Source organism: Hippoglossus hippoglossus, chromosome 11, assembly GCF_009819705.1.
Source record: "Hippoglossus hippoglossus isolate fHipHip1 chromosome 11, fHipHip1.pri, whole genome shotgun sequence".
Classification (NCBI taxonomy): domain Eukaryota; kingdom Metazoa; phylum Chordata; class Actinopteri; order Pleuronectiformes; family Pleuronectidae; genus Hippoglossus; species Hippoglossus hippoglossus.
Genome location: NC_047161.1, coordinates 14,882,666 through 14,905,987, shown reverse-complemented (window position 1 = coordinate 14,905,987; position 23,322 = coordinate 14,882,666). Strand labels below are relative to the sequence as shown.

Sequence of the window (23,322 nt, the reverse complement as noted above, 5' to 3'; positions counted from 1 at the left end):
CCTAGATTGTCGGGGGACACGTGACACGTGGAGCTTCTTCTTCCTCTTCTCCCTCCTCATCACATAAATGTCTAATCAATACATCTTACTGACTTGACTTCTTCCCTGAAGTCCATGTGCTATATCGTTGCAGATCAGGTATCGCTGCTGCGGCCACATCATGGAGGCATCTGATCGTGGATTATGATTACAACTAGATTGCTTGGATGTACAATATGCCTACTCACATATACTACTATTCCTGGCCATACCGCTACTACATTACAATCGATATACCTCTCCATTTATGTTAGAGACTCTCATTTCTCATGGATGTTGTAAATATTGTTATTTTGTTTATTTGCATAACAGGTTACAACAAGAGTAAAACTGCAGAGATGCTAGCAGGCAAATTTTGCTCCGGAGCTAAGCTAACTGGCTGCTGGCTGTAGCTTCATATTTAATAGCCACACATGAGAGTTGAATTGATCTTCTCTCAACTAACTCCTGGCCAGGGGCGATTCCAGGATTTTTAAAAATGAGGTGGCACTGGAGGAGGGGCCCCTGGGAAATCAGAAAACTCTTTCAGAAATAAATACAGTGTTGAAAAATGACTAAGAAAACACTGGGGGTGATTTTCACATCTCCTGCCACCTGTTTAGACAGGTTTAGACATTTCCCCAAATATCAAATTATTGCTTTAAATGAGTGATAATATGTTATTATGTTTAAGGGGGAGGGGCAGAGCAGTTTCCTTCCAGTCTCCAGCTCTAGTTTCATAGTTCATGCACATAAGCGAACGGCAATAAAGTGACTAACTTACATTGCTCAACTATTCCTTCAACATGTGCCTACATTGTCAGCCCTATGTCAGTGCTGGAGTGATCAGTCAATGAACAGAAACATTAACTTTTTTTGGATGTTGGACATATACGAAACAAGCATCTTTGGGTTCTTACTCACCTGTACAGCTATTGATGGACTCCACTTTCTTCTTCCTTCATCCTGCCCTGCAGCTTTACTCAGCACTAGGCTGTTCTGAGGCAGAGAGACTGATTTCCCCAGGCTACCCCCAGCCTTGCCATCCCTCTCTCTGGCCGGCCTCGGTGGCCCCTCCAGAAGGCTGTCAGCTGAGCTGCTGTGTTTGGCTCTCACCCCGACTCCCGGACCCCCTCCGTAGGGTACCAGCTCCCGTGAACCCCTGACCCCGTCTAGGCTCTCTGCCGAGTTACTGTGCTGTCGGGAACGTCCGGGGCCCGTGGCGGTGTAGTAGCCCCCCCTGGAGGTGCGACCCGAGGGTCCGTCAGAGCTGCCCATGTCCACGGAGTTGCTGTGCTGCTTCGGGCGCCCGGAGACCGAGGCCAACTGTCCGCTGCTCTGGAAGTAGGCGTCCTGGGTGGACTCGGTGCTGCTCTGGGCCCGCACCGAGAGAGAAGACTTGGACATGCGAGGTGGGAGTGGGGGAGGAGCACCTTTACGATAAGGAAAGACTGAAGTGTCAGAAGAGTGGGAGAAAGGGAGACAGAGGCAGAGTGGGCAATTAAAAGCAAAACGGGAACTTTCTGAACAGGGAGGAGGGGGAGGTGGATACTTACAAAATGGACAGACTGGAAGGAGAAGGTGAAAGGAGAGATGGAGTGAAAAGAGGGACATTTATTTAGGGAAAAGGAGGTGAACCAAAACAGAGAGAGAGAGAAAAACAACAAAACCATTAAGAAATAATGCCAGTGTGAGGAAAAGATTTAAAAAAGCAGCTCACGATTTCTTTTCACCAAAGAAAGTGTGAATTTCAGTGGGAGGCAGAGAGCAAAGGGGTGGAAAAGACAGACATGACAGAGGCGACAAAAGAAAACCTCTTCCCCTGAGCGAACTTAACTCTGCTTCATAGGAATATAAAGCAATTTCCTGAGAGAAATATTAAAAATCTTCCTCACAGCTCCAATCAAACGTATACACACACGCACACACAAATGCACACAGACACACACATATACATCTGATGCTCTGACCTGCAGTGTGTGTGCATACTCGTACGTGGGTGTATGCAGTGGCATATAAAGGACTTTTCTAAATCAGGGGCGATGAAGGGGCCACAATTTACGGGCCAGTTATATTTCCAACATCCATTCACATTTCCTGATTCATTAAGGTGCAAATTTAATTCATTCCTTGTTTACTGTTAGCTCAAAATAGCTTTAAGCAAAGCCACACATCATTGAATATATAATGTGTTCTTGAAAAATGCTTAAAAAATAAATCTTTGAAATTGTTTTATTTGATTTATTGGTAGTATTGTTAGTAAGTGGCTAGTTTATTTAAAAAAAAAAACAAGGATTACTGACAGGACAGGGGAACTTCAGGGGCCAATCAGATTTCAGCTGGGGCCAGTGCCCCCCTGGCCCTACGCCTGGATGCACCCCTGGGTGTATGTGTATTTAAGTTTGTGTACGGTTCATGTGTTTTTTGACACTTCACAGTGGCTTAAATAAATCTCAGAGGGGATTTGCTGGTCTAAGCTAAAAAAATCCTGTGAGGCACTGAGTGGCCCTGCAGTCAACTGTAAAAACACACATAAGCAAATACACACGCTGACACACTCCCAGATGAAAAACACAGATGAAGTGGATATCAGCGATGTCTCACATCAAGAGTGACGGTGAAGGAGGAGAAGGCGAGGAGGAATGTGAAGGTGCCAGGTAGGGACACAGACGGAAAGACAGAAGAGAGAAAGAAGCAGCTGGAGATGCTGAGCTATCATCGTAATCATGAGAGTTCCTGTTTCCCCATTACCGAGCAGCAGAAACTTGCCATCACACAGGGGAGGGTGATGGCAGAGATGACAGAGGTGACAGAGAACAAAGAGCGGCACAATCACATCCACACAAGCCCATGGGCTTACAGCATGCACACACATACATACAGTACAGTCAACACAAAGGGCTGCGGAGGAGAGAGAGAGTGTGAGGTGAAAGATTGCAGAGATTGAAGGAAAAGAGAAGGAAAACATTAAAATGGATCCACATACTTCATGCAGCTGTGCAGTGCCTGGCTTGTGTGTGTGTAAGTGTGTAAACTTCTGTCGAGGTAAGCAGGCGCAAGCTGTCATAAAATTCCTTCTCCCACTGTGTCTCCCACCAGGCTCCCACCACACAGAAGGCAGCCACACATTTCTCTGACACTAACACGCTGACTGAACCGCACCACACGCTCACACTCACCGGCCCCGCCCTTGATGCTTCCCTGGGGGCCTGACATGGAGAAGACGGAGAGGCAGTCGTCGTCCTGGGAACAGCCGGCCTGGATGGCGCGGACGTAGCTGTGGCTGCGGGTGCGAAACACGCCCGGTAGATCCAGGGCCTCCACGGCTTGGGACTCCACCTCCCCGAACATGGTCTCACACACTGCCTCAAACTGACGGTTCAATGTGTCCCCCAGCTGGAGCAGAGGAATGAGTAAAGTCTAGTATAGTTAATGAACTCACTGTATGGGATGAGAAACAAATGAAGCACGTGACTGGTTACCTGTGAGCTGGTCAGAGAGCGGGTGTAACTACGAGAGCGGGTGTGGGTTTTGGGCGTGGTCCGGCTGTTAGGGTAGGAATCTGTGCACTGCTTACACGAGTACCTGGATCAAACACATGACACCCAAAATCAACTTTAACCAAGACAGTGTGTGGTGAAACCAGCTCTTATTTCCCACCTAGCTGAAGTTTGATTGTGGCTGCAAAATATCCAAACGTTTGCTTTGCTATTTTTGTCATCAAGCACGAATATCAAATAAAATGTCACCGAGTCATGTTCATGTACAACCAGCAGGAGTCATTTTGAGTGTTCTATTCCTGCGTTCCCGTGTCAAAGGAGAAAAACGGAAAAGTACTATACCATACAGTATCTTTTAGAATTTGTTTATCTTGTAAGAAATCATTCTGAACAACAGAATATCGCTATTTCCATGTTGGATACACAGAAGTGCAGTTATGGAAGAAAAAAACCATTAAACATTAATTTCTGTGTCTCTTTTTAATGACTGGACTTTGCTGATGTGATAAAAAGTTTGGATTTGCTGATATTTTTAGCAATTATTTCACTTGTCAACATTGCCGCGTTTCGACCAAAAGTAACTTTCATGTTTTTAATTCTTATTCCAATGTCAGGTTGAATATTTTTAAGAATAAAAAGTCCATTGCTCTCGGAAAGGGTCAACTTGTATTATTATGCTATTATATTTTTAGCATTACATCGGTGGCATAAAATGGTCTGAAAATAATAATTTCTGAACCAATTGTTCATGAATAGAGCCAACTTACAATAACAACATTAATAATAAACATGACATTTGACCTCTGATCCATGCTGATGGATCGTCGGAAGGCGTCTCTCTGAGCGATCAGGGTGGACTTGGGCGAGGCCTTGGGGCTGGTGTCTGAGTCGACGCTGTCGTCATCACCCATGGCCTTGATGTAGCTGCCGCTCCGCATGCGGCGGCAAGGGATCTCTCCACCGGGTTCGCCCGGGCCGCCGCCACCGTAGCTGCCTCCCCAGTCATCTGAGGGGACCTGAGACACGTTCACATGAGGAGTCATGTGATGAAGTGTAAAAATAAAGAGGCAGGATTGATCTGCCATGTGGAGCAGTCACACTGCCCAGTTGGTTTAGTAAGATTCTCTGTTAATGGTTTAAACACAGAGTTGTTACGGGTTCAAAGCAAGTGCATTCTTCAACTGCACCGACTGTTAAGGGAAAAGTTATTAAACACAATGCAAATTAATGTTGATGTCAGTGTTGAGATATTGGAGATATTTCCACTGCCCTGTCGGCAGTTTCTTCCCAATATCTGTTATTTAAACACTTCTCAAAACAGAAATATATTTCATCAATGAAAAATATTTCACACCTCAAACAGAAGGACAGTGATGACTCAGATGTACAGTCCTGGCACACGTGCGCACAGCGTTGTAAAGATGGCTCAAGCATGCTCATGCACACGATGGGAACAAACGCGCACGCGCACACACACACACACACACACACACACACACACACACACACACGTGCACATACAGTCTATGCATATACATGGCACGTGGCCTTAGAGAAAGAGAGAAAGGGACATGGAGACTTACAGAGAGAGAGAAACTCTGACAGCTGGAGAAACACTGACGCAAAGGAGGAAACGCAGTGTAAGCCAGAAGGCGACAGACAGAGCAAATAAGCAAATGCACAAAAGCGTAGGTATATGAGCAGGCGGACAGACAGGAAAGGCAGGTGGCGTACAGAGAGAGAGACAGATGAACAAGGTGACGAGACAAGAGGCAGGGAAGCAGAGTTGCAGACTTAAACGCACGGAGAGCAGGAAGACGGATGAGCGGACGAGAAGGAGTCTGATGAGAAAACAAAATGAAAACAACACACACACACACACACACACACACACACACACACACACACAGGGAAAACAACACACAGAGAACTAATAAAGAGCAATGAAATGAAACCATAATATTGGCTCCTATAGTTTCCACTGCAGTCCTTGAGTAAAATGTGTGACTTTTTCATAACTAAGTCATAATGTTAGTCTATTCTTTAAAATATCATCTCTATCTGGTTTTGTTTCTGGGAGATTTTCTAAAGATCTTAAGATGACACACAGGGAATGAATTTGTAAAATATTTTCATGCACATTCATTTGAGGTGACTTGAGCCATTTTGAGAAATTAACCCCCGAAGAATGTCGTACAATCCAGACTTTCTCTGAAGTTCACCAAAAACTCTCTGGACATCTTCGTCTGTGTCTCTTAAGTGTATTTTTTATCCTGAGATATTTCTATTCCTTTTGTAATCTGTCACGTATTAGAATGATGCATCACCGACACACCCGCTCGCTCACAGTGAATCCTGTGGAGGATCTCCTGCTTTGTTCTCACATGGGCTCATTCAGAGAGAAACTCTGGTGACTTGGACATTTGAGGAAGTCACTGGGACATTTGAGGAAGTCACTGGGACATTTGAGGAAGTCACTCGGACATTTGAGGAAGTCACTCGGACATTTGCTTTCTTACATACTGGGACAATGTCAGGAGATCAGTACAATGTCAGGAGATCAGTGCATGTAAATAAATGCAGCTTTATCTGGCATTTACTTACATTCACAACTTACTTAGATTAACACCATTAAAATGCATTAACTGACTAGACGGGTTAGATGTGGCCAGAATTTGTGACACCCCCCCCCCCCACCCCCCCCCCCCCTTAAACACAAAAACAATGACATAAATGTGGCTTTAAAAGCTTATAGAATATGTCCAAGTTGTCTCTGTGGGACCTTTGTCATTTCAGCCATTTTTCACATATAAAAAAATATAGATTAGTGTTGCTGCGATTTGTGTGAGAGCACAGATGAAACTGTTCCAGAGGTAAGATAACCAATTTAATATCCCACTAACAGTCTGCATATCGCTACAGACCCAGCCTTGGAACTTAACCCTAACCTCCACATCATGGCATGTGGCGTCCACATGGAGCTCATACCCCTTTGCTTTAAAAATGTTTGAAACTAACTGCAGGTATGACATCTGAGTAAAATCTGAAAGTGTGTAGGGCTCATGTCTCTACAAGCAACACTTTTAAACAGCAGAGATATACCCATAAACCCAAAATAAATTACATTAGACCCAATGAAGAGCAAACTTAAAGCAACACTATGTAACTTTTTACCTTAAATAACATCTTCTAAATGAGTTTGATGGTTCACTGATTTGGAGAATTGTGCTACTTTCATTCCTTCTCCTCAATCCTCAAAGTTATTTCAATTCCCTTTCCTGTGCAGCCTAAATGACCAGATTCAGCCCCAGCAAGTTCAAGAATGATGCCAAACTGTATATCAGTTAAAACGACTCCGAAGGCATTAAAAACCAGCAATTATCTTCAATATTTAGCGAGGAAACTTAAACCATCAGAAATTGGCAGCTCCTCTGGTTCAGGAAGCCAGGAATCATGAGGAATTACCACCGTTCAAGTTGAGTTTCAGTCAAGAGATTAATAATTTTTGTATTTTCTCTACAGGAAAACCACTTCATCGCAGGGAGACACGGAGCCCAGCAGAATGAACCACGTGTGGCTGCAGTCAAAATGACATAGTGCTTCTTGAAGTGGACGTTGAGTATCCACACAGCGTTGCTCACAAGTCATGATAGTGTAACTTTGTTAAATTCATGTTTTGATTTTAAATATGCAGCATTAGAAGGTAATGACAATGTGTATAAATCCACAGATTATAAGAGATTTACAGAAGTTAGTGACCTCAACATTCGGATACTGTGGAGGAGTTCGATATGTAAATGCATGTGTGTGTGTGTCTGATTTCTTTTCCAGTGTGATAAAAGCTTCAGTTTTTGCAAATGCTGTGAGGTGTGTAGTCTCACACACATGTGTCCATATAAAAAACACCTACACACACTGACTAACACACACACATTCAGTCAAGGCCCCGGGGGTTGGCATCTAGCTGAGTGTGTGTTTTTAAGGTCATCACTTAAAAAGATGATTCAGCCTAATCTCCCGATCCCCCTGGCCTTCCACTATCTCTCTCATTTTCTCATCCTGCTCTTTCACTCCTCCTCTCACTTTGCCCCGTGGCGATCATCACCTCCTTTATCTCATTTCTATCCCTGAGCTTGCTCCGCTATCTCTGCATCCCCCCACCTTGCTCTTTCCCCCCTCCGTCTACGCCTCTCCCTCTGTTTATGTCTTCATTTCACTTTTGCTCCATATTCTTGTTTTTCTCATTTCTTATCTATCAGACACAGGCCGAGGGGGGAAGAGAGAGGCTTAGGGATTGGAGGGCACCGGGTTCTGATGCCACACATCGTGATTGCCTTTGACACCATGGGAGGAAAAACCTTACACATGTCCAACTGTAATTCAGTCTCTGTCTTTTCTTGTTCCTTTATTTTTCACTCTGAGCTGCTTCACTTGAGCAGTGACCTGGTGTAGACTTGTACAACCATGTCAGGGTTTCAAAACCCACCACCTCAACGGTACTTGTAACTGTACTTGCTTTGTTATGAAAGAAAGTTTTTTTCTTTTTTGCACTTTATACACATTTATTTACAGTTATATAAGTTGTGATCTTTTCCTTGGTTTGTGTTTAGGCTAAAATATTGTGTGGTGTGAGATTTGTGTTAGCTCAGCATTTCTGTCCGATGTCTTGTGTTTTATAATTTTTTACGAAAGACAGTAAAACAAAGTAAAACTAAAAGTAAAATTGTTAAACCTGCAATAAATCAATTTTGGCCACACAAAATCATAGGAAATAAGTTGCGAACACAAAACTAACATTGGAAGATTGGAAGTGAACTGGAGGCCAAGTCTTTGGAGATGTGATTTGTTTGTAACTATTGATTACTATTGCTCAGGAGTCGATGCTTGTCTTTAAAATAATATCCCCTCAACACACACTCACACTTATCCACATAACATACACACATATTTTACATTTGTATCCGAATTTTATTTTAATTCGGCTATACATGTTGCTGTTTATTTGTTTACTTTCATAGGAAATTATATTAATTTCTGCATGCCAACTTTGCATTGTATAACTTTGTAAAATTGTACCTATATTAAGGCTGCAAAATAAGGACTTTTCCTGCCTCCCTCTGTATTGTAGATTATTATTCGTCATGTTTTCTGTGTATTTCTTTATCTGTGTTAAATAAATCTTTGGAGAGTTGTAGGGGTTGGTGATAATTCCCTGAGTGACGGCTTTAACATCTACGTAGTCATCTGATCCAATATTAATGTTAAAATGTTCATAATACCTGCTTTAAATTCTGCTTCTAAATGTGCGATTTTGAGTCTTTACACTCTATCTGCACCAGTCTGCAAAGATATTTCCAGACATTGCTTCACTCTGGCACCTGTGCTGCTGTTTGTCCTGATGTCTCTTCCCAGTGGAGTGGACATGAACAACTCTATATCTGCTGTTTCAGGAATCCGCCGGCTCTGAAGTCATGGATCAATCTGGCTGACTTAAGCACATCCCAAGCGCCGAACAAAATTCTCTCCACACACCGTCGCGCCACTCCTCGCAAAACTGCAAGTGACGCCTGGAGATATGAGAAAAGCTGCAGTGGGGGGAAGTTCATTTCGTGTCCTGAGGTGGGAATGAGATGGTGTAGCCTGAGGCACAGGAGCGAATTGTGCGGGGTTGTGTCCTTTGAAAACACTGACACGCACAGCCCTGCTCTCACTGTCTCTTCTATCAGCAGACCTCAGCTGCGTCTAAAGGATGAGAGTTGGAAAAACACCAGGGACTTCTTTGGCTACCTGCTGTTTCCGTAGAAACACAGCCTGCATGGCAGCTCTACCTCCGCGCAGCTGGAGGTTTGATGGTGCACGTTTGTGTGTGTGTGTACAATTATGTGTGTGCGTGCTCTGTCTCTCAGCTGCCCCTGTAGATACCCTATAAGAACCATTAGCTTTTCATTTTAGGGTAATTCATATAATGAGGGAAAGGGCGAAAGGAAAATAGCACGAGTTAGAGTCAGAGACAGAGTGCAGCACCTGGAAGTAAGAGCTGTTAGGAGAGACATCAAATCATCTCTGCGTGGGTGAGAATCATTGTTTTCTGACTCACACCGAAAATACTAAGACAGTCACTGACAGTGTCGCTCAGGTGGATATTTAAACCTTTCAACCTTTGGCTGTGTTTGCTCATTCTTAACCTGTCACTTCATGTTTTTTGACACGTTTTATGAAAAAAATAAATAAACACACAGCGAATACCAGTGTATGAACCGATATAATATTAAGTTCCAGTGGGAATTCATTGTTTGGTTAATCAAGCTTAGGTTGATGCAAAATGTTAGGTCTTGTGGCAGGAATATTTTTCATATTTGCTGCAGGTCAGCACTGAGAAGTGCACACACACACACACGCATGCACACACGCACACACACAAACATATTAACCTATCATTAAAACTTGTACCTTAAAATATAATGATTTGAGTTATGGGGATTTGCTATTTGTCCCCATAAGGAATACAAGTCCCCACTAAATGGGTAATACCTGGACCAAACACACACACACCACACACACACACACACACACACACACACACACACACACACACACACACACACACACACACACACACACACACACACACACACACACACACACAGGTTGGCGTACACACACCTGCAGGTAGTGGAAGGTCCTCTCCTTCAGTTTGCTCTCCAGGGGTACAAGGGCTTTATTATAGGCTCCTCCCCTGGTGGACGGGTACACCTCCCTGGCCTGACTCACTGTCATGGCTGACCAGGTGCTCCTCTTCATTGAGTGGCCATGGTGTCCTTGGTGTCCCCCTCCCTCAGGCCCAGCCAAAGCCATTGTGGTACACGCCACGCACTCCGCGGGCGCCGGCCCACCCCCGTGATCCTTGGGCTTCTTCATGGTGAGCTCCTGGATGGCAGCATCAAGGCTTTCGTGTCCACTGGGATACCCCCGTCTGCCTCCGCTCACCAGGTAGCTGCTGTCGCTGTCCAGGTTGTCGTCAGAGCTCCACCAGCCCGCCGTCCTGCTGCGGTGGCGTCTGCCCGATTCGTGCCTCGAGTCTCCACTCTTGCTGCGCTCTCGAGACTTGCTCCTCCTGGTAGAGCGAGACTGGTGGCCTGAGTAGTGGCCTCCACCGTCCTCCCCTCCACTCCTGTGACCTCCTCCTCTCTCACCACGGTAGTCCCCACCTCCTCTTGTGCCGTTGTATTCCCGCTTGGATGGTGCTTCCAGGGAATGGGACTTGGCAAAGAGACGCTGCACGGAGTTGACTAGGTGACGGATGCGGGAGGGGCTTTCACTGCGTTGTTCAGCGCCCCCACTAGCAGTGCGCTGGTACTGCAGCGTGTGGAAGCCATCGGGATGAAAGGGCACCTGCTTCTCAAGCTGGTCAATCAGATTCGGTGGAATGCGGTGCATCTTCCCTCCGTGGCCTGAGGACAGGCACTCCTCACAAGAGTCAAGCGACTGGAGAGGTGGGTGCTGGGAGCGGGGAAACGTACCCCCTCCAGAGTGGCTGTGGGAGTGGGAGTGGGAATGATGCCTTTCTAGTGCCAGAGCTTCGGCATGACCCCCCGGAGGGTAGTACTGGCCGTCGCTGTGACCCTGGTAGTATTCTCTGCCGGGGCCATCACAGTCCTCAGGCGGGCAGTGGCAGGGGCCTCCCCCGCCACCACCGGAGGAATGCTGGGACATGCTACGGCTGACATGGTACCCTTTCATAGGCGCCGGGGCGTGGTGGGCCGTCCGGGCCGAAAGGGGGCGCTGTGGGCGTGACAGGGCTGCACCGGTCTCACCTGGAGGCACAGAAGAAGTGAACTTTGAGATTCTGAATCTTGGGAAACAGGAGTGAACATAATAAAACATTCGGCTTATCAGATAATTGAATCTAGTGTTTTTCAGTACTGTTCTGCCTTTATACTTTTTAGATTTAAGATCTAAACAGGCAAAACCACATAATGTACAAGAGAATCCACTCGATTTGTGCGAAAGGCAATAACAGAGATGCAATACCTTAAAGATATGATTCTGAGAGAGTACGGGTATAAATAACTTATTTGATGTTTCTATGCTCTACTAAATGTGTGAGAGGCAGCGCAGTGGAGTTCACTGTATGACTTACAAATGAATCACAACAAAAAGGAATAGACTCTGTAGATTGATGTCCGCAAATTGAATGTAATTTTTTTTTCTGTTTCTGATTAACATTTTTATTGATGTTGCACTTCATTTTTTACTCAACCGAAGACAAACAGTGCAATAGTGAGCATTCATCCCGCGGGCGGCAATAAGCGGCCACAGACAGCTTTCTTCTTCTCATTCATCTCTGAGGCTGCTGGGCTGATAAATCAAGGATATTAGCCTCCCCCCCTCTCTCTCGCGGTGTCTCTCCAGCGTGCTCTCCCATTTAGCGCCTCTCTCTCTCTCTCTCTCTCTCTCTCTCTCTCTCCCATTTATCGTTGTTGCATCCATCAGCCAGGCTCTTCTCCCTGCTGTCTGTCCGGGCATATTCACAAACGTCTGTGCAGCCAATTACAGACGTGATTTCACTTTTTGAGTCGCAGCTGAGCAGAACCACGATTCACAATATTCAGGTGGCCCGGGCAGAAACCAACGCTGCTGACGGCTCGACGGGATAAAACAAAACAAACGCAGGAAATGAAACCATTGTGCGTTGGCGAGCTGCAGAAAGCTTGTGGCACAATGCAAATCATACTCTAGTTGCTGTAAGTCAAAGTAAACAGAATGGAAAGAGGATAAAGCCTTTTGTATTCGCCTTTTCATCACATGGATAACAACTCCGATTAAATTCCAAACGTGGTAATCATGTACTTTATTGGACTGGCATTAATTGCTGTGGCTGTAATCACATCCTCTATTAACCATAATATCCACTGACTATATAATGAGTCACATGCTTCAAACTGTTTATAATGTGCACGAGCCTCTCCCGTCGCTTTTAGATTTGATTAAACTGTGATGAAATTACATGATGAAAGCCTGAATCGAGCCGCTCGACTAGATGGGATTCTCGGAGAGCGCCTGCGAGTGTGTTTGTGCTCGTCTTTGCCGTCTTTCACACAGAGATGCAAGATAAGGGACAGATGCTGGGGTAATCATTAAATTGAGCGTGGCCTGTTTGCCTTGATTGGGTGAATGAGAGCCGCCACCCAAGATGCTCCCCCACATCCTTCCGTGTCATTGGTGTAGCCGTGACGACGGCCCACACCACGTCAGTATCCCACTGTGGACAGATTTCAGACAGCTGTGGCACCTGGATGGACCAGGGCCACATCACATTGACTCTGTGTGTGTGTCACTCATCTGTTTGTTTATTTCACCACCCTTGCCCATTTGTTGTTTTGTTGTTCGTTGGTTTCCTTATTTATTTATTTCATTATCAGCAGGGTTACACAAAATCTACATAATGGATTACCACACAACTGTGGAAGGATGGGCTATGGATCATGAAAGAACCCATTCAATTTTGATGCAGAAGTGGACGAAATGTAGGGTAGATCCAGAAATGTCTCTAAATGTCTAAACATAATGTCTCTTTTGAGGGGAATAACATATGGACTTGATGAAAAGAAATCTGGCTGTATGTTGGGCCTTATTTGAAGTATATGATCTGTTGTTGAAAATGGTTTCTGAAATGTTTGCTCTTTGGAAAAGCAACTTTGGTGTCTTTGGTGCAACTTCTAACTATACATACACATCTGAAAAATGACAACCATTATACATTTTCCTATTACTTTTTTTGTATTCATTATTTTGTTAACTTTCAAGATGTCACAAGCTAAATCACCTGAGATTCATTGGTTTAATCTTTAACATTTCCTCACATTTTGCAAGCTTCTAATCCTTTTTCTTTATGTAACATTTACATCTGAAAAGTAACCACGAGCTATGGGTGTCAGATAAATGTCACGGAGTAAAGGTAGTTACCTCACCAAGGAGGTTATGTTTCCCCCCTTGTCCCTTTTTGTTTGTTGGTTGGTTTGTATGTTTGTTAGGTGTAAGCAAGATTAAAATCCCAAAATAAGTAAAATGGATTGTGTCCCCTTGAGCACAAGTTTATTTTGTCTTAGAAGCAAGAACACGATATCAAATATTGCGTTCAGACAATTTTGCAATTTTGCAGTGTGTCACCCTTGCGTGTCTGTGTCTACTTTTGTGAAAGGGCGGCAAAGTGAGCTGCAGCGCTGCTCTGCTCTGCCTGGAGGAGTAAATTAAACCATGTTCTGTTTATTATGAAGTCTTTGGCTTTGGAACAGGCTGTTGGCTAGGAGCTGTCAATCACAGTCACATGCACACTGACTGCACGAACGCATCCAAAAGACACCCATGTGCACAGACGGTAAAGATAGCGGTTAAAAAAAAGAAACGCAGCTGAAAGTTGGCTCTCACTCATCTTTATTTTCTTCTCTCTATCCGTCCCTCCATACGTCCCCCTCTCCTCTCAGTCTCTCCTCCTGACCTACTTCTATCCATCCTCTAGTCATGTCTCTCTCTCTCCCTTCACTCGCCTCCTTTCTTTCTTTCTTTTTTAACCTGTCAGTCTGTCTGCCCCTCAGCCTGTCAGTACTTCTCTAATTACAAAGTTTGTTTCCATTTTTCATCTCCTGGCCTCCACTGATCTCTCTCTCTCTCTCTCTCTCTCTCTCTCTCTCTCTCTCTCTCTCTCTCTCTCTCTCGCTCTCTCCTTTAGGTATATGTACACACATTTTACACACCCAATATCAGCTGACACTTTCAAGGTGCTTCGTTTGTTCGCTCTCAGCCTCCTCTTCCATGAATTCCTTGCTAAGTGCTCAGGGATCTCTCTTCAAATTATTTTTGCACGCCACATATTTTTCTTTTCCATACTTCTGTTTGTCTTTGGACAAAGCCTCCTCCTCCCTCCACCTCTGTGTGTGGTATTAAAAATATTCAGCAGCTGCTCAGCCGGGAGTTGGAGCTGTACAGCACGCTGTCATTGTTTAACACTGCTTGGCATCAACATGATTGTTACAGAGGCTTCAAGTCTGGAGTTGTTTCATTTTAAATATTAATGTGATCATGCCAGCTGCTCTGACCCACTTTGCTAACAGCTGGGTCTGCCCGCTCTCTGCCGTCTGCTGTGAGTTGTGGGTCAAAGGCTGTTCCACGTCACTGAAAACACGGTAAATTCGTCCCCTGAAACACATGAAATACCTCCCTTAAAGAACTTTAGAACTTTGGAAGCAGAATACAGCCCGATTCCCATGAAGTGTAGTAGAAGGACACACTTCAAGCTAAAGAGAAAAGACTGCAGCATCCAAATGTTCAGCTGGGGTTTGTAGGTCATGAAATCAATTTCACACAACTTTCAATAGTAATCACTCAGTCAGAGACAGTTCAGGCTCTCACAGGCTCTCACAGACTCCATGCAGAAACAACATGTCTACCTGGGAACAAATTCCATATAAGAAAAACACACAAATACACATAAAATATGAATTAAAACACCAATAATAAATAGCACATTCTATATATATACAGGGTTTGAATTATAGGAGTTGAGGTGCTGGAGCTGTGTGAGCACATGACATGAGTGTATCAGCAGAGTAATGGAGAGACACCTGGATTAAAACCTTTGCGTATCTGACTGAAGCTGGCCAGCAGTCTCTTAGCTTAGCTTAGCTTAGCACAGAGCATGGAAAGAGAGGGAAACAGCTAGCCAAGCTCTGTTCCACGGTTACAACCAACCGACTAGTTTCTTTAAAGTTCACTAATAATAACATGATGGTGTTTTACAGGACCTTATGTTGCATGAGCCATTTTTACACTGTTTGTTTGGATGCTGCGTGCAAGGCTAAGCTAACTGGCTGCTAGTGGTAGCTTCATATTAAGTGCGTAGACTGTTTATTTGACACTTCCTTTGTATAAAATGTAAATAATTACTACTTTAAATACTTTTGGTCCCTATTTTGCAGCCACAGTCTTTGCTCTCGGTGAAATGGGCCGACGCCGCGCGGTGGTGGGTTTTGTGCATCTGAACACCGGCTGTTTGACAGCTGATACAATGAACCAGGCTACAGCTTGGTCAGGGGCAGATATGTCGACTTATTTAAGAATACGAGAGGGTGAACTGCACGCAGCTCTTATAGAATTGTAGTCGCACAATGGCAAAGTTTTCATTATTGTTGTATCATTCCATATATGCCTGCACTGTAGACTTCAAAGATGCTATCAACCACTGGAGCTCTGCACACCCATAATGGAGAGAGGGGCAGACAATAGCAAAATGTACTGTATAAATATGGGGAATGGGAAATAATGGAGGATTGGCTCAGCTGTGTGTTGGTGTGCAGTTCCATCTTCGCCAGCCAGAGAGACATGCATGCTGGGAATCTGGCTTCGCTCCTCTCAGCTTTTAGCCATGAATGATCTATTTTCATTTTTCCACACACGCACAGACCACACACACTATAGCAGAAGGTAACTGCTGTGGCGAACCCATCACGATCCTGAAATAGTCAAGGATGATGGGAAAAGATGGAACATTTCAAGGGTCACTTGTGAAAGAGGACCCGTAACATGCGAGTGCACGGCGATCTGAGGCAACTTCAAAGTGAAATGAAATATGAAGATGACAAGAAAATACAATGGCTTGGATTTTCTTTTTTTATTAAAGGTATACCTGGTGGTCCTGGTCTATGCTTTCTTATCCATTCTGGATGAAGACGTCGCAACAGATGTTTACGTGGAAATTGGCAGAAGTTAATCTACAAACATGGCCGTGACGATGGGTACCCTGCTGATGTATGTCCCCACAAGCACACACTGGAGATGAAAATAAGAGCTGCTGAAGGTGGCTGACAATGGACTGTATCTTGAGATGCCAATGAGGAGCAGTGAAGAGTGACAGAGGAGGAGAACGTAGCAGGAATGCAGCAGGAAAGAATGAAGGGAAATGCAAGAGTGAGAGGCAGAGAGAGTATGACAGCGACTGTGTATGTGCGTGAGAGAGATGATGGCCACAGCATAGGGGAAATATGGTCCCATCATAAGGGTAAAATTGAAGAGGGCCTTGGGGGGCAATTTCCTCTATCTCCCAGTCTTCTCCTCCCCCTCTTGCCCTGTTTTCCCATCCCATACCCTTCCCATGTTCTCAAGCACAACCTTCTTATTCCTTCCACTTCTCTTCCTCCTTCTATCATCCATTCTCTCACTTTCACTCCTTATCTTCCAACATGTTTACAGAGATGTTCTAGTAGGTTTTTGACATTGGTCAATGAGCAGGACTTGAAGAGGTCCCACTCCTTTGAGATTCGCAAGCTTAGGGACAAACACTATACTTAGTTAATGTCATGGTTTAACAACACTTTCAAGACTTTCAAAAACACTTCTTAATACCACAGTGTGATACAAAACCTAAATTGATTATATGGGCTAAAAATGTGTATTACTATATCTATATTATGACAATGATATAACTAATTCGTCTGTTTTATAAAATGAAAGGATGAATAGCCTGGGGTGTTTCTATTTTGGAATTTGCATGTTCTCCCCGTGTCTGCGTCGACTTTCTCCACTTTCCTCCCACAGTCCAAAGACATTCCAATTGGGGTTATGTTAATTGGAGACTATTAATTGCCATAGCTGTGAGTGGTGGTTTGTCTCTGTATGTTGGCCCTGTCAAGGGTGTATCTCCGCTTCTTACTCAATGCCAGCTGGGATTGGCTCCAGCTCCCCCCACAATGCTTTAAATTCATGTTAGCGTTTGTTAAAGGTGAGATTATAAACCAATGAGCTTCCCAGCTACTGTAGCTAGCAGTATGAGAGTAGTTGCTCTAAGGCTGATAGTTCGACTACAACCCTAAAACAAACAGAAAAAAGACTGACCATCTTGCATGGTGTTTTTAAATATCACTTAAAATTACTTCACTTTGATTTACTGGAGCAACACTTTTAGTTACAGTGCATTTTGTCTGTCTGTCTCCCAACAGCGCCCATCGGAGTGAGATACATTTTATAAAATTACTTCCTGCAGCAGGACGGACAAAATATTCAAATCTTTTCTAAATTCAAGACCTGTAAATGCCTTCTCAGGTTTTTTTTTTATGAAAGAAGCTGATTAAATTCTTCTAAACACTTTTCATGGCCTGATGATACCCTGTTCAAAGAAACCTACGTTGACTGGACTCACAGCCGACTCAAACGGGTTGTATGCCAAACCATTGACCCTGTTTTCCAATCTTTCTCCCTAAGAGCTTCAACAACTTCACACTGTTTCTATTTTTTCTTTTCTTTTCCTTATCAGCACAAGGGATCACTGTCAGTATAGTGGAAATATAGGTCATTTTAGAGAATGTTGTGCCAAATGACAAGAAAGGTCACCTTAGAAATGTGAGGCTTTGTTTTTTTGCCTCTGTGTCGGCGATAGCCAGTGGTACGAGGCATTATGTTTTCTGTTTGTCCATCTGTATGTCGGCCCATCCATTTCTTGTGAACACGATATAGCAATAATGCCTTGGGGGAATTTCTTCACATTTGGGACAGATGTTCAGTTGGACTCAAGGATGAACTGATTTAATTTTGGTCGTCAAAGGTCAAGGTAAATGGGACCTCATATTATTGTGAACGCAATATATGAGGATCACCTGGAGGGCCTGAAACTGCAATGGTTGGTGGAGGCATTCAACCATAAGGTGGTAATTCTAGTTCTCCTTATGCACCACATACTTTCTATGGGCAAATGGCACAAAGCATTGTTACTCCAAATACATACTTCCACAAATATATATATATATATATATAGAAATCAAGATGATCATATTTGTATGCCCTTTTCTTTAAAGCAATTCAACCAGTCATCAGGTTGATTGAGTGAACATGATGGAGAAACAGATTTAGCATAAGGCTGTATGTTTATGCCACAGAAAACAGCCTGAGAGGGCGTCTGACTGTGACTTAATGGAAGGGAAAATACCAACATCACTTAGCAAAATGCTGCTCACTTGTAATTGGCCTGCGTTTTATTTTCTGTACCTCAGGTTAACGTGTGAGGACATCGCCAGGGATATTACATGGGCGTAAACAGAGATCAAACGCAATGAGGCAATGACATAACAGACATTAGACATTAGGCCTTAACCCTCCACTGGAGACTGTTGCGACGTGCAGCTCTCGTACACTTATTTGCCCATCACTTTTTCATATCTACAGAAGATAAGTGTCCCCTTCTCCTTCTTTTAAACTGCCTCATACTCTCCCGTTTCTTGCTTCAATCTCTCTCCGCTCTATTCTCAGCTGCTTGTTTGGAGCATCATTCCTCTTTCCTCTTCTCCCCCTCCATTCACGTCTACTCTGCTCAGCTCGTCACTGTATGACAATCGTGCCTCCTCTTTCCTTCTCTGCATTTGTCTTTCCCTCGATCCCTCTTTCTGCCACTCTCTCTGTGCATCACCTCTCCTTCTTTCTCTCCTTGTCTCTGTAGTCAGTCGTGTTTTGTTGTATTACAAACTCTCCTGACAGAAAATCAAAGGTAGATGAAGAGGCCACAGCTCAGAAGAGAATCAGGACACACACACACACACACACACACACACACACACACACACACACACACACACACACACACACACACACACACACATCGGAACAGACAGTACAGCAGGTCACTTCATGACAGCAATAACATTGACTACGTTTACATTGACACCATGGCCCTGTCCCAATTCGGCCCTGTCCCAATTCATCCCTTATGTCTACCACTTGGTCCTACCCCTTCGTTTCTTGCATGTGTCTGTGAAGGGGTAGTGTTGACCCTTGTCTCTATGTGCTGTAGGGGTAGTGGCCATCTAGCCCTTAGGATGAGAGAGAAACAGTAGTTATGCCACGCTTTATAAAGGAAATAGATACAATGAAGTGTTTGGATGGGCGCAAACATCATTAGACTCTTCTCTGTAAAATGTAAACCTATAAAATGGATTGGAAAAGTCAATAGGATTGAAAAAACAAATGATTGTTGGAAAAGGATCTCACCAAATGCTCTACGGATCATTCCGAGCTTTGCCGTCATTCTTGTTTCCTCCTTACAGTTTCAAGCCACGAGTTATCTATTTAAATTTTTTGCCCTGAGTCACAAACACACACACACAACAACGTTTGCCTCAACTTTGAGAAAAGCATGAACTTCGAGTGGGAAGTCCCTAAAGGCGAACAAAATAGACACTTCAGAGAGTGTTTACAGGTCTAGGTGAGTACTACATGTGCACACAAATGTGTGGCTCTGGGGCCTCTGAATTGTTGGGAATGTAGACACCTGGTTTTGACCTGAATGAAAAAAGATGGTATCTGCTGTCCATTGTGAGTCAGATAATGTTACAGGAGTGCAATGCTAAATCAGTGGAGTACGCTTTTAAAGAGACAGCTTTAAGTCTATCTGCTGAAGGGTTTTGCCAGATATTGTTTCCATGAAGAATGGAAACATTGCAATTTATTAAGAGGACTGAATACTTTTGTACAATATATATGTCCTGTCATCATCACCTGTGGCTACGTCCACCTATACTTGACATTGATTAGTTTGTAGATGAGCATGCATCTGACACCGGCATGTTGTCCATTTGGCCATAAGTAGTTCTTCTGTTTGAATGGACCGATTCACCTCATTAATTTTGTTGCCACTCTAAAATCATTATAGTATTACTACCACATTATTAACGTCCTCGCAGTTCAAACATTACATAATCAGAGGAAAGACCACACGCAATCCTGCAATCCGCCTGTTTTTATTCTTCTATTGTTTACTACTGTCTAATCTTCCTGCAATTGGTCTGAAAGTTCGAGCTATCCCAAATAATGTTTTCACACGGCAGAGAACCAAAACAAAATCACCTTTACTGATCGCACAAAATTTTGGTCCGTTGGTTTGGGCCGTGATCTGAGGCACCTTTTTGGATTTGGACTAAAACGGAAAGTCTGAAGGTCCGTACCAAATGCTGGTGTGAAAGGGCCCTTTTAATCTCATGGAAAAGGAAAGAAAAGAAAAAACACCTGCTGACGCACAAATGTTTGATAAGCCCGCGTTTGACTGACAGATGATTACAGGGAAGGAAAAAAGTCACAGCACGACGCATTTAAGAGCAAAGACAAAATCTGAAAAAGAGGTAACTGACAAATTAACGTCATGCAGCTTGACAGTTCACTTGAGTTGTCATTTGCAAATTCACCAGACCCGTTCACGGCACATGTCACTTCAAAGTTCTCCAAATACTGAAAATACAGTATATAAACTGCAGCAGTCTCACACACAATCGCTAACCAGCTGACTCTAGTGTTGCTAGGTTACTTGGTGAACTAGGTTACAACATGTAGAACATATTAGCATAAATCATATACACACACAGAGAGAGAGAGAGGGAGAGAGAGAGAGATTGAGTATTTGTCTATTGGGATCAATAATCATGATCATCTTCAGCTTGTCGAACGTTCGACCGTTTGAGCACAGCAGCAACATTAGGAATTGATTCTGTGTGTTAAGTTGAATATGTTTCAAATGCAGATGTAAACACATTTGAAATGCACATAAAGTGTAGAAGCAAAAATGTATATGCATATTTGCATAATTTATGTGTGTATGTGTGTGGCTGCTTAGGCTGCTGCTTTGATGTAGGATTGCCACAGTTGTGAGGGCAGAGCCAACGCAAAGGTGGGCCACCTCTTTTCCTTTTCTCCTTCTCATTTTATTTCATTTGCCTTCCTGTCTTTTCCTTTTCTTTAATTTTCTTTCCCTTGCCCGTGCTTCACTTTCCTTGCCTCTCATTTTCTTTCGTTAGCTCTCCCCTTCTTTCATTTAGTTTCCTTTCCTTTCCACCCTCTGCTTTATTTTTTGTTGTCATTTCTCTTCTTTCTTGTCTTTACACTCTTCCCCTTTCCATTTCCTTTGCTTTCATTTCCTTTATTGCCTCTCATTTTCTTCTATTTGCCTTCCTCTTCTTTCTTTTCATTTCATTTCCTTTCCCCTTCTTCTTTTCCTTCCTTTCCTTGCCTCTCAATATCTTTCATTTGCCTTCCTCTACTTATTTTTTTCCCATTTCCTTTTTCTCTCCCCATATTTCCTACATTTCATTATCCATATCACATTTCCCTCCTCCAGTCTCTCTCTTACCCTCCATGCACCTACTTATTAGAACAAACCTCATATTAATGCCAACAGTGCAGTCTACTCAACTATAATATTGAACAGATGGAGGAGGCTTAATCATACCTAATCTCATTTAGGTGCAAAATAAATAGTTTCACTGTTGCCTTGGCTAAACGGCAAGTGTTTACATCATTTAGTTAAAAGCAAGGCTCAGTATCCGTTGTGCCACATGCTGCATGAATCAATAGCTGGATGGATTTTTACACGTGCACACAAACCGGTTCAGACACACACACACACACACACACACACACACACACACACACACACACACACACACACACACACACACACACACACACACACACACACACACACACAGGAACCTACAAATTCAAACTGGAAGATAAAAACTGTTTTGTGCTGAGAGGTGTTGTGTCACTGCAGGCATTAGAGACACAGCTGTGTAGTATAGGTGAGAAGGGACAGGCAGTGAAAATTGCATGTGTGTGTGTGCGCTGCCTTCTTCTGCCTGCTGCATGTCTCTGAGCTAAATGCTAACATCAGCACACAAACATGCTGATGTTTAGTAGGTGTAACGTTTACCGTGTTCACTTTCTTGTTGAGCGAGTTACAATTCCAACATTTTCTTATTAGCACTCAACACAAAGTAAAGCTTAGGTCAACAGTAGCTCACCTGACATTAGCAATGTCATTTGTTTTGCAGGTATCGGTATTGACTGTATCTAATGATAGAAGACATGCCAGCTCCGCAAAAAGTAAAGCCAAAGTGCCACCTGGTGGCTGGTTGCAGTATACATTATAAATCCTGCCTCCTTGCAAATAGAACATGGACCAAACTGAAAAATAATTCTTATCACACTGATGAATGGAGAAAAATCATGATTGACAGCTGAGACTGACTCATGATTGGTTGTGGGCGGTTTATTGGAGGGACCTTGTTACCACAGCTCTGTGCCCCGATCTCTACTATGTGCAAGCAGGCAGTGTTCATATCCAGGATATTTTGGCTTCATTTCTGTATAGAGGGAGGTAGTGTAGATGCATCGTCCATCTTTTTATAGTCTACGTCATAATTTCTATAGATCATAAACCAAGTTTTGGACATGCATACATTTTGACCTGAAGATAGTGCTGTATGGGTGAAAGGTCAGGGGAATCACAACAACCAGTAGGTTGCTAGGTCACAAAGTCAAGCTCAGCCACAGTCATCCGCTGACAGCAGCAGATCTATTTGCCAGCCCACATCAGCTGACCCCCTCCTATACATTCAATTGGCAAAGTTAATATTGCGTGCACTATTTTAGATTCTCTTCAGTCAACAACACTTTGTCGTGATTCAACCATTTATTGCACAAATGGGAATACAGTTAAGCTGGCTCTATTCTTTAGATGTTCCCTGGATTAGCCAAGCAGCATGCTAAGATAAAACAGGGAACATGTGCAAAAACCCCCCTGTGGGCGTCGCAGGCAAGATACATTTGTTCAAGATGAATACCATTTACCACAACCATGTTTGGACTCAGTGCTAAAAGGTGGAGGCAAGTTGCTGGCAGCAGGGTGTGAGTGGCAGTGTAGCTGAGCAGGGATCAGTGAGGAGGAGGTCGCATTTAAAGGGATAGCTTTGTTGAGAGAACGGGCTGTGATTGG

The 23,322-nt window shown here is 43.7% G+C and overlaps 1 protein-coding gene across 3 annotated transcripts in view; it reads right to left on the bottom strand.

Moving 5' to 3' along the window:
* Positions 1 to 23,322, bottom strand: part of dlgap3 (discs, large (Drosophila) homolog-associated protein 3) — a 116,730-nt gene that overhangs the window by 6,783 nt on the left and 86,625 nt on the right. For all 3 annotated transcript variants that reach the window (XM_034599884.1, XM_034599882.1, XM_034599883.1), the window contains exons 3-7: positions 10,182 to 11,332; positions 4,320 to 4,534; positions 3,501 to 3,603; positions 3,198 to 3,414; positions 943 to 1,469 (exon numbers count right to left, since the gene is read on the bottom strand). In XM_034599884.1, the coding sequence (XP_034455775.1) occupies positions 943 to 1,469; positions 3,198 to 3,414; positions 3,501 to 3,603; positions 4,320 to 4,534; positions 10,182 to 11,258 (2,139 nt within the window). In that variant the 5' untranslated portion in view covers positions 11,259 to 11,332. The remainder of the gene's footprint in view (positions 1 to 942; positions 1,470 to 3,197; positions 3,415 to 3,500; positions 3,604 to 4,319; positions 4,535 to 10,181; positions 11,333 to 23,322) is intronic.